This window comes from Suncus etruscus, chromosome 1, assembly GCF_024139225.1.
Source record: "Suncus etruscus isolate mSunEtr1 chromosome 1, mSunEtr1.pri.cur, whole genome shotgun sequence".
NCBI lineage: Eukaryota > Metazoa > Chordata > Mammalia > Eulipotyphla > Soricidae > Suncus > Suncus etruscus.
This window is the reverse complement of record NC_064848.1, coordinates 165,969,297-165,986,016: the sequence shown is the minus strand read 5'-3', so window position 1 is coordinate 165,986,016 and position 16,720 is coordinate 165,969,297. Positions and strand designations below refer to the sequence as shown.

At 49.9% G+C, this 16,720-nt stretch overlaps 1 protein-coding gene across 4 annotated transcripts in view; it reads left to right on the top strand.

The window, feature by feature from the left end:
• SEZ6 (seizure related 6 homolog) overlaps positions 1-16,720 on the top strand; it is a 56,947-nt gene that overhangs the window by 38,364 nt on the left and 1,863 nt on the right. For all 4 annotated transcript variants that reach the window (XM_049771450.1, XM_049771440.1, XM_049771433.1 and 1 more), the window contains exons 4-13: positions 146-341; positions 8,149-8,334; positions 12,250-12,418; positions 12,518-12,684; positions 13,480-13,674; positions 13,921-14,059; positions 14,170-14,366; positions 15,570-15,764; positions 16,133-16,324; positions 16,421-16,618. In XM_049771450.1, the coding sequence (XP_049627407.1) occupies positions 146-341; positions 8,149-8,334; positions 12,250-12,418; positions 12,518-12,684; positions 13,480-13,674; positions 13,921-14,059; positions 14,170-14,366; positions 15,570-15,764; positions 16,133-16,324; positions 16,421-16,618 (1,834 nt within the window). The remainder of the gene's footprint in view (positions 1-145; positions 342-8,148; positions 8,335-12,249; positions 12,419-12,517; positions 12,685-13,479; positions 13,675-13,920; positions 14,060-14,169; positions 14,367-15,569; positions 15,765-16,132; positions 16,325-16,420; positions 16,619-16,720) is intronic.

The window sequence follows — 16,720 nt, the reverse complement described above, 5'->3', positions numbered from 1 at the left end:
GGGCCTGGGGGTTCCAGTGCTCTAGAGACCCTGAGAATTGGTCATGCCTGAGGCTGGCAGGAGCCTGAGGGCAACAGGACTCCATCAGCAGGAAGAAGCCTGAATCTCTGTTTTGCTCTCTCTCTCTTCCACCTTCCACCGGCAGGTCCAGAATATCAGTCTCCGGGAGGGGGAGACAGTGACTGTGGAAGGGCTTGGGGGGCCTGACCCATTGCCCCTGGCCAACCAGACTTTCTTACTAAGGGGCCAGGTCATCCGCAGCCCCACCCACCAAGCAGCACTGAGGTTCCAGAGTCTTCCACCTGCTGCCGGGCATGGCACCTTCCATTTCCACTATCAAGGTAGGCCTGTGCAGCTCAGGGAAGAACCAGCTCAGGCTGGCTGTTTAGAATCTGAAGGGTACTGGGCGGGACTAGTAGCTCATGGCACAGAGCTGCTGGGAAGCTCTGTACAACTGGAGGTGAGTTTTGAATATCTGATATCTATTGGACCTCCCCTCCACCACCAGCAGTGTTTAAGTCCAGAAAAGAGTGACAGTCAGGAATTTCATACATGTGTACAGTCACTCATTCATTCAGTAAACTTTCCCCAAGCCTCTGCTCCATCAGGTTGTGCTAGACATTAGCAAGATAAAGATGAAATAGCCAAGTCTTGGGGCTGGAGCAGTGGCAAAGGCAATAGGGTGTTTGCCTTGCACATGCTAACCTAGGACGTTTGTTTGATCCCCCAGTGGTCCCCCAAGCCTGGGACAATTTCTGAGTGCATAGCCAGGAGTAATCCCTGAGCATTACCAGGTGTGTGTGTGTGTGTGTGTGTGTGTGTGTGTGTGTGTGAGAGAGAGAGAGAGAGAGAAAAGAAGAAAAAAAAAGAGAAAATAAAAAAAAGAGAGAGAGAGAGGAGAGAGAGAGAGAGAGGAGGGAGAGAGAGAGAGAGAGAGAGAGAGAGAGAGAGAGAGAGAGAGAGAGAGAGAGAGAGAGAATAGCCAAGTCTTGGGGCCAAGACTTGGTACAACATTTGCCTTGTACACGCTGACCTGGATTTCATCCCCAGCACCCTGTATGGACCCTGAGCCCTCTAGGATCCCTGAGCACAGCAGCTAGGGTAAGCCCTTAGCAGTGCACATACACACACACACACACACACACAAACCTACAAAGAAACCAAATCCTTACCTTTGAGTTTTGAGTTTTGAAGCTCTGGGCAATTAGCTTTGATCACCTTAGCAATAGAAATCTGCTCCCCAGATACAAAGATGTCAAGGTCAAAGGGGTTTTACAAAGAGGACCTTAGCTACAAGCCTGGCCTTCCTAAACTATCTTACCCCATGCACTGGTGAACTGACTATATCATTGGATGTTGGGAAGCAGCCTGGTATTGTGGAAAATCAGATTCGGGTGGAATCTGTGCTTAAATCTCCATGCTATAAGTTATTGACCTTGGAGAGGTCATCTGACTATTGTAATTTCCCTATCTGCTATTATGAGACCCAAAATCCTATTCCCCAAAGTCAAGCTGAAGAGTAAATAAAGGACCATATCTCAAGTGCTTAGTACACACTTCCATAAGGAAATAGGATAGAATCAAAGTGCTGGCAGGTGGGGTACAGTGTACTTATACCCATGTATAAGTCTTCTTGTCTTCTTGATCCTTTGAGCTGCTGCAACAGGGTAACCAGTTCAGAGGGGAGTGCTAATGGGGAAATTAGTGTGAACAATGATCATTTTGCCTTGCATTGTCACGGACTGCTTCCTTGGCCCCTGTGGTGGCCACAGCTTAGGGAGGGTGGCCACTCTGGAGATGGGGCTGCTTGGAATTCCCCAATGGGAACGCTTGCTTCCTTTTGGCCTCTTCACCCAGAGCTCAGGAGAAGAGATATGGCATGTCTCTGCAGGGAACCTGGTGGGGGACAGAAGCTCAGCAGGGACAGGGGCCAGCAGAGACAAGGGTGAGTGTTTAGGTGGCCTGACTGGCCTCCCTAATGGCTCGTCAATCCTCCCTAACAGCAGCATAATTTCACGCCATGGTAACCTCCTCCCTTTGGCAAATTCCTTTACACAAAATTCCTGGACCTCCTTTCTCTTGGCCAGACAAAAGTGGTTGAAAGGCAGCAAGTTGGAGGCTGGATAAGGGGTGTAGACCCGCCCAAGGAGGGGCTAGGGAACTCTCCCATCTTGCCTCCTTCTCATCTCCAGAAGCCATCCTTCCTCGGCCCAGTTTTTGTCAATGATCAGCTCTTTCCTTAATGAGTGTAATTCCCCTAATTATAGACTGTAATTAGTCCTGATCCCAGAGATGGGAACAGAGGAGCGTGTGCTCACATGCTCGTCTCCCCGTGCTGTGTGCTGTAGAAAGAGGGTGCCAGAAGAGGAGGGGAAGGGCCTAAACCCTTCATCCTGCCAGAGCCTCCCAGTTTGCAGTGGGAGGTCACAGGAACGAACCCTCCCAAAATTGGCTCCTTAAACATGAGAGGGTCCAAATCCCCCAACACAGGTGACCTCAGACATGGAGAAGGAGCCCAGGACCCTGCCAGGCATCGCCCTCCTCCCTCGTGAATATTCCTGGCACTGGACTTGGCCCAGGAAACAGACGCCAGTGAGAAAATAGTGAGAAAATAGCTTGACAGATTGCAGTGTTGCAGGCTCCCCAGAACGGTTGTCATGGCAACAGGAGGAAGCGCGTCCTAGGAAGTGGCACTTTACCCACTATGGATTCTGGGGGTTTTAGCATCTGCCCCAGCCGCCTGCTTTCCCCACACCCCAGCCTAATTTCAGATTCCATAAATTGGGGGGCTCCCTCCCCGGTTCCACAGAGAACTCTGGGGGATGATGTGTGCGTGCCACGGCATCTGCCTAGCTCCTGGCCTACCCCTTCCCTGGTGTTAATACCCCTCCATTCTGTGGAGATTGCCCCTACCCTTCTCTGCACCCACTCCTGTCCTGGAATCTTTCCCAGGTCATTTGGAGTAGCCAATCTGGGCAGCAGCACTGTCCATTACTCTCCAGCTCCCTTGGTTCTTGACCCCACTTTATACCTTCCATGGGCAACAGGTGGGAAAGCGGCCATGGTCAGCAAGTGGTTGGAGCCAGGAGCTTTAACCAATCACTGGCTGCTATGTCAGGATGGCCCCCGCTACCTCTCGAAACCTTAGTATTCCTCATCCGAAAATGATTCCTGGATGGGAGCAATAGTACAATGGGTAGGGCACTTACCTTGCATGAGGCTGACCAGGTTTGATCCCTGGTATTCCATATGGTCCCCGAGCACTGCCAGGAACGATTCCTGGGTGCAGAGACAGGAGTAATCCCTAGCATTGGAGGGTGTGGCTCAAGAACAAAAAGAAAACACAGAAAATGATTCATGACCTTCATTCCCCATTCACCTGTGGGACATCAGGTAGGAAGTGGGCAGTAGCCCCAAAGGTGCTAGGCCTCATGTGCTGTGAGTGGCTTTTATCCCCTGAGATAGCAAATAATCACGGACTGAGATGTTTCCTGTCTGTTCTGTGTCAGATACACACATGACTTTGCATATCACAACATTCCCTGCAATACATTAAATAAGTGCACCAAGGAGGAAACGGAGACCCAGAGAAGTTAGGTGATTTGCCCAGGAAAGCACAAGAAGTAAGGGAGCCTATGTTCAAATCCAGGCAGTATGAGCCCAGAAGTCACCCCCTAGCCTAGATCCTGCCGGTACTGTCTGCCAACCACAGTGACTTCTGCATTTCTCATTCCCTTAGTATCCCTGAGAGAGTGAAAAACAGGGTTCATCTCTTCTTTCACAGACCTAGGAATGGGTAAAAATCACAAAATTTATTTCCAGGTCATCTTCCTCGTCTACTGGCAGTAGGTAGAAACTGATGCTGAGTCCAGCAGAGTTCTTCCCTTTTTTTTTTTTTTTTTTTTTTTTTGTGGTTTTTGGGTCACACCCAGCAGTGCTCAGGGGTTATTCCTGGCTCCAGACTCAGAAATTGCTCCTGGCAGGCACGGGGGACCATATGGGACACCAGGATTCAAACCGATGACCTCCTGCATGAAAGGCAAACGCCTTACCTCCATGCTATCTCTCTGGCCTGAGTTCTTCCCTTCTTTGTATCCTACTTAGTAGAATACAAAGCTACTTAGTAGCTTCCTGCCCCCACATCCTAAAATCAAAAACTGGTTCCTCAGGGACTGGAGCAATAGCACAGTGGGTAAGGCATTTGCTTTTCTTTTTCCTTTTTTCCTTTTTTGTTTTTGTTTTTGTTTTTGTGTCACACCCAGCAGCGCTCAGGTTTTACTCCTAGCTCAGAAATCTCCCCCAGCAGGCTCAGGGGACCATATGGGATGCCAGGAATTAAACCTGGGTCTCTGTTCTGCTCTGGGTTGACCACGTGCAAGGCAAACGTCTTACCAATATGCTTTCTCTCTGGCCCCAGGAGTAATTTTTTTTTTTTTTTTGGGTCACATCTGGCAGTGCTCAGGGGTTACTCCTGGCTCTGTACTCAAAAATTGCTCCTGGCAGGCAAAGGGGACCATATGGGATGCTGGGATTCGAACTACTGTCCATCCTGGATTGGCTGCATACAAGGCAAATGCCCTACCACTGTGCCATCTCTATAGCCCCCTCAGGAGGAATAATTTCTTTTTTTTGTATTTTTTGGGGGGGTCATACCCAGCAGCGCTCAGGGGTTACTCCTGGCTCTATGCTCAGAAATCGCTCCTGGCAGGCTTGGGGGACCATATGGGATACTGGAATTCAAATCACTGACCTTCTGCATGCAAGGCAAATGCCTTACCTCCATGCTATCTCTCCAGCCCCTCCAGGAGTAATTTCTGAGCATAGAACCAGGAATAACCCTTGATCCAACCCCTCTCCTAAAAAAAGAACTGATTCTTCAATCCATAGATCTAGTTTTCCCATCAACTCCAGAGTTTTTCAGATGCTGTAGCTTAAACCTTCCTTTAGCCAGGCTGGAGTAATAGTACAGCAGGTAGGGCACTTATCTTGCATCTGGACGACCCAGGTTTGATTCCTGGCATCCCTTATGGTCGCCAGAGCCCACTAGGAGTGATTCCTGAGTGCAGAGCCTAAGCAACAGTAGGTATGGTCCCTCAATCAAAAACAAAAACTTTTCGTAACTTTTCTCCCTGCTCTTTAAATTACAGTCCTCCCTCCCTGTCAGACCAAATAAGTAAGCTTTGACCCCCATATTTAGCCACCTCCTTCTTCTATAGATGGGATTTATCAGGATTTGCTGCCACCATTTGGCCGTATTTGGTATAACAATTCAAAAGCTATCATGTTTCCCAGAGCAACTTCCATGAAGACTTATCTGAACCCCTCTCTTTTCTTAATTTTATTTTCTATGTTATTCTTGAGCCAATTCTGGCGATCCTTGGGGTCCATAGGTGATGCTGGAAATTAAACCACTGGCCATGTGTAAGACAAGCGATCTACTTGGATCCACATCATGCTTTTTAACATAACATTTACTGCTTCGCACTTTTGGGGGATGACAAATGTCAAACTTGGGCCCTCACAAACAAGACATGAGCTCTACCACCCCAGCTGGGCGTTTACTATCTGAGCTCAGTCTTTCCAGTTGTAATTATTGGAGGAACAGTAATTTATCACACCAGTAGACCGTTCCATTTCAAGTGTTTTCAAATATGCAAGTTATTCACTAAAGATTTCTGGGGGCTGGAGAGATAGTACAGCAGATAAGTTGCCTACTTAGCATGCTTCTGATCTGGGTTTTGATTCCCAGAAGTCCACGTGGTCCTCTGAGCCCTGCCAAGAGTGACCCTGAGTAAAGAAGCAGGAATAAATTCTGAACACCTCAGGTATGACCCAAAAACAAATAAAAAGATTTCTTTCCCACCTTCACCTTTTCCACTCTGATATTATTGCTTCAGTGTTCATTCACTTGTGACGCTAGCAATCACAATGACATAAAACCACGACCACATAATTATAATACCACTGGAATAGCACTCAATGAGGAGGGGCAGTGCTGGGGAGGAAACTCTTATGCCTAAAGACAGGTGCTCTACCACATCCGGGGCTTTCAGTAAACCTCTCATTCTCTCTCTCTCTCTCTCTCTCTCTCTCTCTCTCTCTCTCTCTCTCTCTCTCTCTCTCTCCTCTCATTCTCTCTCTCTCTCATTTTTGGGCCACACCCAATGATGCTCAGGGGTTACTCCTGACTATGCACTCAGAAATCACTCCTGGCTCCAGGGACCATATAGGACACCAGGGATCGAACCCAGGTCCATCTTAGGCTAGCGCTTGCAAGGCAGATGCCTTACCTCTAGCGCCACCACTCCAGCCCCAGTAAATCATTTCTTTTTTTTTGTTTTGTTTTGTTTTTGTTTTTTTGTGTCACACCTGGCAGTGCTCAAGGGTCATTTCTGGCTCCAGGCTCAGAAATTACTCCTGGCAGGCACCGGGGACCAAATGGGACACCAGGATTCGAACGGATGACCTCCTGCATGAAAGGCAAATGCCTTACCTCCATGCTATCTCTCCGGCCCCAGTAAATCATTTCTTGAAGCTGAACTATCAGTTGGGTTCCAGGGTACTAAGCTGAATAAAACACTTTTCCAGCAGGAAATAACAGCACATTGGTAGAGCACTTATTTTCAATTTGTAAGACCATTAAGAGCAGCACCAAAACCAAACCAAACCAAACCACAACAAAATAAATTATCACATTATTAAGAAGGGCTAGAGAGATGGTTCAAATGAAATATTCACGCAGAAAGCCTGGGGTCAATCTCTCAACATCACAGTCATACCAACAAGAGTGAACCCATTTTTTCAAGGCATGAGTAGCCCCTAAGAACCACCAAGTGTGATCTCAAAGCTCCCAAGAACTTAATTGGGCCCAGAGAAATAGTACAGTGGGTAGAACCCTTGCCTTAAATATGTGTTACAGAGGACTGAACCCAGGTTGGCTATATTCAAGGCTTGGGGGACCATATGGGATGCCGGGAATCAAGCCTGGTAAGCTTTTATGTGTCTGAGCACAAAGCTAGGAGTAAACTCTGAGATCCAGCAGCTGTTACCAAAACAGGCCAGAGCGATAGCACAGCGACAGGGCATTTGCCTTGCATGCAGTCAACACCGGACAGACACTGATTTGATTCCTGGCATCCCATATGGTCCCCTGAGCCTGCCAGGAGCAATTTCTGAGCACAGAACCAGGAGTAACCTCTGAGTGCCGCTGGGTGTGATCCCCACAAAAAATAACTTAATCGGGCCCGGAGAGATAGTACAGCGGCGTTTGCCTTGCAAACGGCAGATCCAGGACCAAAGGTGGTTGGTTCGAATCCCGGTGTCCCATATGGTCCCCCGTGCCTGCCAGGAGCTATTTCTGAGCAGACAGCCAGGAGTAACCCCTGAGCAATGCCGGGTGTGACCCAAAAACCAAAAAAAAAAAAATAACTTAATCAAAATATTATCCCATTTCTTTTTTTATTTTTAATGCCAGGGAGTAAACCCAGAGCCTCATACAAGACAAGTGAGTCAAGTTCACAGTCCTCGTTTATTCTTTATTTTTCCATACACAGTGGTGTTTGGGGCACTATACTTGAATCACTCCTGGCGATGCTGAAGGGGACCATGTAGTGCTGGGGATTGAACCCACGTCTTCAACCAACATGCAATACAAGTGTTATAGCCTATTGAGTCATATTCCCCATTCCATCCTATATCCATTCTTATAGGTGAACTGGCATTTTCTTGTGTTTTTTTGGGAGAGTGCAACACATGGCAGTGCTCCGAGCATACTCTTGGCTCAGTGCTCAGGGATTACTTTGTTCATGGGTCCATATGGGATGCTGTGAACTGAATCCAGGCTGACCATGTGCAAGCATCTTTCCTACCTATTGTACTACTGTTCTGGTTCAGAGGCTTCCATTTCCACCTCATTCAAAAAAGGTGGAAATTAAGATGCAGGGAGGTGAAACCATTTTCTGACATGTCCCAAATCATGGGCTAGAACTCAAGCCTCCTGACTTACTGCTCTATGCCTGCCCTAATTAGGTTGCTGAAGTATCATGGGCACCATCTGGAGACTGGAAGTCATTCTACAGCTCACACACACACACACACACACACACACACACACACACACACACACAGTCACCCTTTCTCTCTCTACAGCCTATCTCCTAAGCTGTCGCTTTCCCCGACGTCCAGCTTATGGAATTGTGACTGTCACCAGCCTTCATCCAGGGGGCAGTGCCCGTTTCAGCTGTATCACTGGCTACCAGCTGAAGGGTGCCAGGTTCCTTACCTGTCTGAATGCCACCCAGCCCTTCTGGGATTCTCAGGAGCCTGTCTGCATTGGTGAGTAGCCCAGAAAACTGAGGTGGTGATATGGGGCTCATCCCAGCTCTATGTTTTGCTGGTGGACACCATCGTTTGTTCTCTATAAGGAAGCCAGGAAATGGGCCCTGGGCTTTGCTGGCCCCCAGTCTGCCACACTTCCTGAGCACCTATACTCTGGAGGCACCTTGGGTATACAGAGCTGCATTAAGTGGGGACTGTGTTCTCAATGAACCTGCAGCTCCAGGAAACAGTGGGAAGTAAAGGGGGAGCACAGGAGTTACAAGCATTTAGAACAAGAAGTATAAAGAACTAGTGAAGAAACCTATGAGATTCATGAGGCATTGATAGGGTTTCCTGGGGAAATGGCTCTAACACATTTCAATGAGGGGATCCAGCCTGGACGGTGACATAGAGGCAAGAAGAGGAAATGTGCTGGCACCCAGAAGACAACTAAGTTCGATGCAACCTGAGTGATTTGGGTTAAGCAAGGGGGCCTTGAAGGGTAAGCTACAGGATGGGAAGCCCTTGAAGCTTTGGAGAGAGATGTCAGGGAGAGGGTGAGGGAGAAGAGGGGAGAGAAAGAGAAGTTCAGACATTTTACTTGGAGGAGGGATCATACTTTGTGGTGCTTAGAGCTTACTCTTGGCTCAGCACTCAGGAATCCCTCCTGGAGGGACTTGGGGAACTATATGGAGTGCTGGTGATTGAACCTGGGTGGGCCATGTGCAAGGCAGGTGACCTCCCCCTGTATCACTCTGGCCCTGGAGCTCAGAATTCTTGCTTAAAGAAACCAACTAGGCAGTTGTCTGGGTTGGGGAGTCAACCAATGAAAAGGGTTTGAAGTAGGGAATGAAGAGAAGAAAGAGGTTCCAGAGGCAAAGAAGAAAGGAAAAAGAAACTCCAAGTTTCTTTTTTTTTTTTTTTTTTTTGGTTTTTGGGCCACACCCGTTTGACGCTCAGGGGTTACTCCTGGCTATGTGCTCAGAAATTGCCCCTGGCTTGGGGGGACCATATGGGACGCCGGGGGATTGAACCGTGGTCCGTTCCTTGGCTAGCGCTTGCAAGGCAGACACCTTACCTCTAGCGCCACCTTCCCGGCCCCCAAACTCCAAGTTTCTAATCCAAAGTATCAGTCTAAGGGCTGGAGAGATAGCATGGAGGTAAGGCGTTTGTCTTGCATGCAGGAGGATGGTGGTTCGAATCCCGGCATCCCATATGGTCCCCCGAGCCTGTCAAGAGCGATTTCTGAGTGTAAAGCCAGGAGTAACCCCTGAGCACTGCTGGGTGTGACCCAAAAACAAAACAAAACAAAGTATCAGTCCAGCTCCTGCCCAAGGAGAGGGTCCTGACGCTAAAAATAAGATGCAGGGCTGAGTTTGCAGTGTAGAAACAAGCTGAACTATTGCATCTTACTTCATTCTATAACCCTCCTGGTAGCAAGCACACAGCGAATTGAGTCAGATGTGAGCTCTGAGTTCAAGAAATCACAAGCTAAATAGCCGGAGAGATAGCACAGCTGTAGGGCATTTGCCTTGCACGCAGCTAACAGCAGACAGACCCTGGTTTGATTCTCAGCATACTATATGGTCCCCCGAGTCTGCCAGAAGCAATCTCTTGTTTTGTTTTTGGGACCACACTCAGTGATGCTCAGGGGTTACTCCTGGGTATGCGCTCAGAAATCCTTCCTGGCTTGGGGGGAGGGGGGCATATGGGACGCCAAGAAATTGAACTGTGGTCCGTCCTAGGTTAGCCTTTGCAAGGCAAATGCCCTTCCACTTGCACCACCATACTGGCCTCAAAGAGTGATTTCTGAGCCTACAGCCAGAAGTAACCTGAGTGACGCCAGTTGTGACCCAAAAACAAAGCAAAAAAAATCCCCCTAAAATCACAAGCTAGTTCAGTGCAGACAGCCATATGATGGGATGGACTTGGGGCACAGTGGGGATTGGGGGAACTACTCCAGCAGGAGGGAATGAGGTTGTTGACTCAATAAAGTGGAGAGGTCTCCTGTAACCACTGTGGAGATGTGTGGAGGCTGGAAGGCACATGGAAGAGTGAGCACAGGGTGAGGGTGCCTCAAAAAGAGGGGGCTTTGGGTAAGCAGGGCCAAGTGAGGCAAGTCAGGGTCACAAAATGACAGGCTGCCATTGTGCGGTTGGACATTATCTTGGTAGATGCTGAGCTATCCAAGCAAAAGGTGGGGATCATCAGATCTAAAGGGCTGCTCCAATCTGAGACCCAGCAGAAAACTGGGACTGATTTTCCGCAGAGAAAGAACTCCCCTCCAGGACCTATATTAAGTTCAGTCTACTAGAAAATGTACAGACAGGTGTACACTGGCCAGAGCAGGCTGGTCTTGCAAACTGCCAGAGCTCAGAACTGAGCGTCCAGGAGAGAACAGTACTGCCAGAAAGCAGCCACTCCCCTGCCTGAGATCTCTTCTCTGTCCCACCTGCCTGCCAAGAGCTTTTGGCCAACTGTCCCTGTGTCAGTGTCTCCCTGGAGAGAAGAAACAGATCTAGATCACAGGAGTCAGGACTAGGCCAGATGGGGGTGAAATTAGCAGAAACACTATTACAGGAAAGGTTCAAGACCTTTGAATTATCTTTGATAATTCTAGAATATATCCCATCTGTGGGAATGGAAGAGACACACATCTTCTATTTTCCATCCCTATCCACCTTACCAATTCTGACATTTATTCATTCATTTTATTCAGAAAACATTGGATAACAACTTTGTGCCTGCTCAGCAAAGACCCTGCCTCAGGGCATATTGTTAGGGACCTAGCCACAAACAGCTGGTTTTAAGAAAGTGTCTTTCTGGGGGCCAGAGAGATAGCACAGCACCGTTTGCCTTGCAAGCAGCCGACCCAGGACCTAAGGTGATTGGTTCGAATTCTGGTATCCCATATGGTCCCCCGTGCCTGCCAGGAGCTATTTCTGAGCAGTTAGCCAGGAGTAACCCTGGAGCACGTGGGTGAAGCCCAAAAACCAAAAAAAAAAAAAGTAAGTGTCTTTCTGGGCCGGAGAGATAGCATGGAGGTGGGGCATTTGTCTTGCATGCAGAAGGATGGTGATTCGAATCCTGGCATCCCATATGGTCCCCTGAGCCCGTCAGGAGCGATTTCTGAGCGTAGAGCCAGGAGTAACCCCTGAGCGATGCCGGGTGTGACCCAAAAACAAAACAAAACAAAAAAAAGAAGTGTCTTTAGTAAAGATAACAGATGTATTCAAGAAGGTTGGAGGGGGGGGCCGGAGAAATAGCACAGCGGTGTTTGCCTTGCAAGCAGCCGATCCAGGACCTAAGGTGGTTGGTTCGAATCCCGGTGTCCCATATGGTCCCCCATGCCTGCCAGGAGCTATTTCTGAGCAGACAGCCAGGAATAACCCCTGAGCAGCGCCGGGTGTGGCCCCCCCCCAAAAAAAAAGAAAGAAAGTTGGAGGGACAAAGAGATAGTTCAGTGAGTAGGGTCACTTTCCTTGCATGTGATCAACCTGGATTCCATCTCCAGCAGCACATATGGTCCTGAGTCCCACCAAATACAGAGTCAGAAGTCATACCTACATATTGCTGGCAAAAACCAAAAAGAATAAAACAAAAGGTTGGAGCCAGAGTAAGAGAGGATTTAATAAAGTCCCCCAAGAAAGTCAAAAAGTCCCTCAAAGGAGCCCATAGAGAGGGCAGTGGCTAGTGGCTAGGGCAATAGAAACAAGCAGATCTGCTGGCAGTTGTGGGAGAGGCTATGAATAGGCCCCAAGGTGGGAAAGAGGAGGAAGCAATTCTGCAGTCCAGGCTACCAAGAGCTGTGGGGGCACAAGGGTGTCCTTTATATCATGAAGGCAAAGGTCCTTGGTGCTTCATGGGGTGCTACTGGGCTCTCTGGAATGGAATCAGGGGCCAGCCTGTAGTCTTGCTCCTCCTGTCCCACAGCTGCCTGTGGAGGAGTGATCCGTAATGCCACCACGGGGCGCATTGTCTCTCCTGGCTTCCCCGGCAACTACAGCAACAACCTCACCTGCCACTGGCTGCTTGAGGCTCCTCAGGGCCAGCGGTTGCACCTACACTTTGAGAAGGTCTCCCTGGCTGAGGATGATGACAGGTGAGAGGAGACATGACATGGGAGGGATGGGAACCCTATTAGGAGGCCACACCCCACCCAGGTCAGTGGCCTGTCATATAGCTCTGTCTCCTGGACCAGGCTCATCATTCGCAATGGGGACAACGTGGAGGCCCCGCCCGTGTATGATTCGTATGAGGTGGAGTACCTGCCCATTGAAGGCCTGATCAGCTCCGCTAGACACTTCTTTGTGGAGCTCACTACTGACAGCAGTGGGGCAGCTGCAGGCATGGCCCTGCGCTATGAGGGTGAGCCTGTAGGACCTGTCCAGGAACTGGGGCTCTGGCGGGGGTGGGGGGGCAGTCCTGGGCCTAGAGGCTCTCTTCACACCCTCCATCCTTCTGCACCCACTTTACTCCTTCCAATTTAGTGCTTCCTTGTCTGATTATTGGGGCCCCTTGCCTTGCCCTGTCCCCTGAAGTCCAAGATTCCAATCCTAAATTTGCAGGACCCCTTAAGTCCTATGTTCTCTGGCCCAAAAGAATGACTTCTCTAGCACTCAGAGAGAAATATAAAGGACCTTAAGGACAAATGACTGAGTGATATTCTAAAACAGGGGTCTCAAACTCAATTTACCTGCGGGCCGCAGGAGGCAAGGTCGGGGTGATCCTTGAGTGCAAAGTCAGTAGTAAGCCTTGAACACTGGGGGATGTGACCCAAACAACTAAAACAAAACAAAACAAAAAAAGATTCCTCTAGGGCAGGGCCACAAAATGTTGTACGGAGGGCCGCAAACGGCCCGTGGGCCGCGAGTTTGAGACCCCTGTTCTAAAACATTCCTCCATGCATGCATGTATTTCCTCATTCTAAAAGGCATTGGTTGAGCATCTTCTATGTACTGAGCACAAAACTAGGCACTAGGAACAAGGTGGTAAAGAGCAAGCACAGTAGGAATGGATCCAGGGCTGTCTTTGAGGTTAACTCTAAGACTGAACACACCTCTATAGTCAGGAAGAGCAAGGCCCCAGGAGGCAGAGAGGAAGCCTCTGCCTCTGTGTTTGCCCTAGTTAGGGCTGAGTTGGGCTGGGCCCTGTGGTTTGCAGCCTTCCAGCAAGGCCACTGCTATGAGCCCTTTGTCAAATACGGCAACTTCAGCAGTAGCGCACCCTCCTACCCTGTGGGTACCACCGTGGAGTTCAGCTGTGATCCGGGCTACACCTTGGAGCAGGGCTCTATCATCATTGAGTGTGTTGACCCCCATGACCCACAGTGGAATGAGACGGAGCCAGCCTGCCGAGGTCAGTACATCCCTGTGGATGGGCCTGCCAGGAGCAGGGAGCAGGGTGGGCACCAAAAAACTAACCATAGAGCCAGAGGCCGTAGGGGCCCACTGACTTGTATGATCCAAGAAGCCCTCAGAGAAGGTGGGGACCCCCCCCCCCCAGCGATGGATAGGCACTCTGTGGGCAGGTGACAGCCCCAAGGACATGGCACTGGGGGGAACGCGGAGGGGACGCGCCTCCCGGGCCTCCCCTGCCTTCCAGCCGTGTGCAGCGGGGAGATCACCGACTCAGCAGGGGTCGTACTCTCCCCCAACTGGCCGGAGCCCTATGGCCGTGGGCAGGATTGCATCTGGGGTGTGCACGTGGAAGAGGACAAGCGCATCATGCTAGATGTCCGAGTGTGAGTGTTCACCTAATTTAACCCAGTCAGCTCTAGGGCTCTGGGGTTGTTTCTTGCCCAACCTGCCATGGGTGGCCAGGCCTGCCCTCCCTGACAGTCTTATTCCACAGGCTGCGCATAGGCCTTGGTGACGTTCTCACCTTCTATGACGGGGACGACCTCACAGCCAGGGTTCTTGGCCAGTACTCAGGGCCCCGGGGCCACTTCAAGCTCTTTACTTCTATGGCGGATGTCACCATCCAGTTTCAGTCAGACCCTGGGGCCTCCATGATGGGTTACCAGCAAGGCTTTGTCATCCACTTCTTTGGTAAGCTCACTTCTGCCCATCTGATTGCTGTGGGAGTGGGGAGGATAGGGAGAGCATTAAGGCTGCCCAGTACAGATTCCAAACCAGAGCAAGTCAGAGTGGCCTGGTTTTGGGAAGGAGCCCGAATGTTCCTACTAGAAGGAAAGCCAAGGAGTGGAGGTCTCAACTGAAGGAAGGCAGTTGATTTAGTTCTCCTTCCTTGAGACATAACAGAGCCTTCTATAAAGTAAGGGCTTGGGTCAACAACAGAAAGAACATTGCACTTAAAATAAAAAAATGCAGCTGGAGAGATAGTGCTGAGGATAAGATGCCTGCTTTGTATACAGCTGAACTTGATTTGATCCCTGGACCACTAAGAGTTATCCCTTAGCACAGAGCCAGTACTACACCCTGAGCACTGACAGGCATAGTTCAGCTCCCCCACTTACCTATAATCCTCCAAAAAAAAAAAAGTCTTCATTTCTACCTTTCTCTTTTGTTTGGGGGGGGGAGTTGGAGGGGTCACACTCAGCAGTGCTCAGAGGTTGCTCCTGGCTCTACACTCAGAAATCACTCCTGGCAGGCTCAGGGGATAATATGGGATGCCAGGATTCGAACCACCTCCTTCTGCATGCAAGACAGATGCCTTACCTCCATGCTATCTCTCCGACCCCTCTACCTTTCTCTCTCTCTTTTTTTTTTCCCATTTTGGGTCACACCTGGCAGCGCTAAGGGGTCACTCCTGGCTCTATGCTCAGAAATTGCCCCAGCAGGCATGGGGGACCATATGGGATGCTGGGATTTGAACCACCATCCGTCTGCATGCAAGGCAAATGCCTTACCTCCATGCTATCTCTCCTGGCCCCTCTACCTTTCTTTCTTTAATCTGATAATTGTCCATAGACCCTCTCTCAGGACTAGGCAAACAACCAGCATGCTTTGGGGTGGGTGGGTGTTTTGTCTGTCTGTTTGGGGTCACATCAGGCAATACTTGAAGCAATACAGTGCTGGGGATTAAATCCATGTATGTAAAGCATATTCTAGTCCTTTAAGTCATCTCACTGGCCCCATTATGCTTTTGAATGTAAGGCCAAAAGCCTAGATGGTAGGTAGCCCTGAAAATGTCAGGAGCTAGAGTGCTCCCCAAGTGTGGGAGGTGAGCATAGGCACTTAGGTGCTAGCTCAGAGCTGTGTCATGTATGTCTTGCTGCTCTGTGCCTCCAGAGGTGCCCCGCAATGACACATGTCCAGACCTGCCTGAGATCCCCAATGGCTGGAAGAACCCGTCGCAACCTGAGCTGGTGCACGGCACTGTGGTCACTTATCAGTGCTACCCAGGCTACCAGGTGGTGGGATCCAGTGTCCTCATGTGTCAATGGGACCTAACTTGGAGTGAGGACCTGCCCTCCTGCCAAAGAGGTAAGTGTGCCAGTTCCCCATGAGTTCCTCCCAACATAACCTACAAGCCTCTCAGATTCCAAACCAGATTCTGACTGTTACTGGAGGGCATCTTTGACAAAGCTTCCCCTTTCAGAGCCTCGATTTCCTTATCTGTGAAATGGGACAAGACCTTGTTATGTGGTCATCCACTGAGTACTCAAAATGAATTTTGGTCCTGGTAAATGGCCAGTTAGTGCTGACACTAAGGATGGAACCAAGGATTACCAATCCAATGGGAAAGGGGTAGAATGGCACAAAGATACTGGTTGATGGGGAACAAAGCCAAGAGGGACAGGCCTTGGTGGTTTTACCCCCCAAATTACTTCCCCTATCACCTTTTGCCCTAGTGACTTCCTGCCATGACCCTGGGGACGTGGAACATAGCCGCCGCCTCATATCCAGCCCCAAATTTCCTGTGGGGACCACTGTGAAGTATATCTGTGACCAGGGGTTCGTGCTGACAGGAAGTGCCACCCTCACCTGTCATGACCGCCATGCCAGCAGCCCCAAGTGGAGTGACCGGGCCCCCAAATGTCTCTGTAAGTGTCTACTGGATAACAAAGAAGGCTTCTGGGAGATCAAAGGTTGTCTCTAGGCTAAGAGCCTATCACACTCCTGGGACTCTTGTTTTGCAGTGGAGCAGTTCAAGCCATGCCATGGCCTCAGTGCCCCTGAGAACGGTGCCCGTAGCCCTGAGAAGCGGTTACACCTTGCGGGGACAACTGTCCACTTCTCATGTGCCCCGGGCTATGTGCTAAAGGGGCAGGCCAACCTCAAGTGTGTACCTGGGCACCCCTCACACTGGAGTGACCCCCCACCCATCTGCAGGGCTGGTGAGTGCCCTACCTCCCCCCACAACTACTCCTGCCCAGCCTGAGGAGTTCTATAGCAAAGATGCCCCATGTTGAAAATAAGAGCCCCTATCTATACCTCCT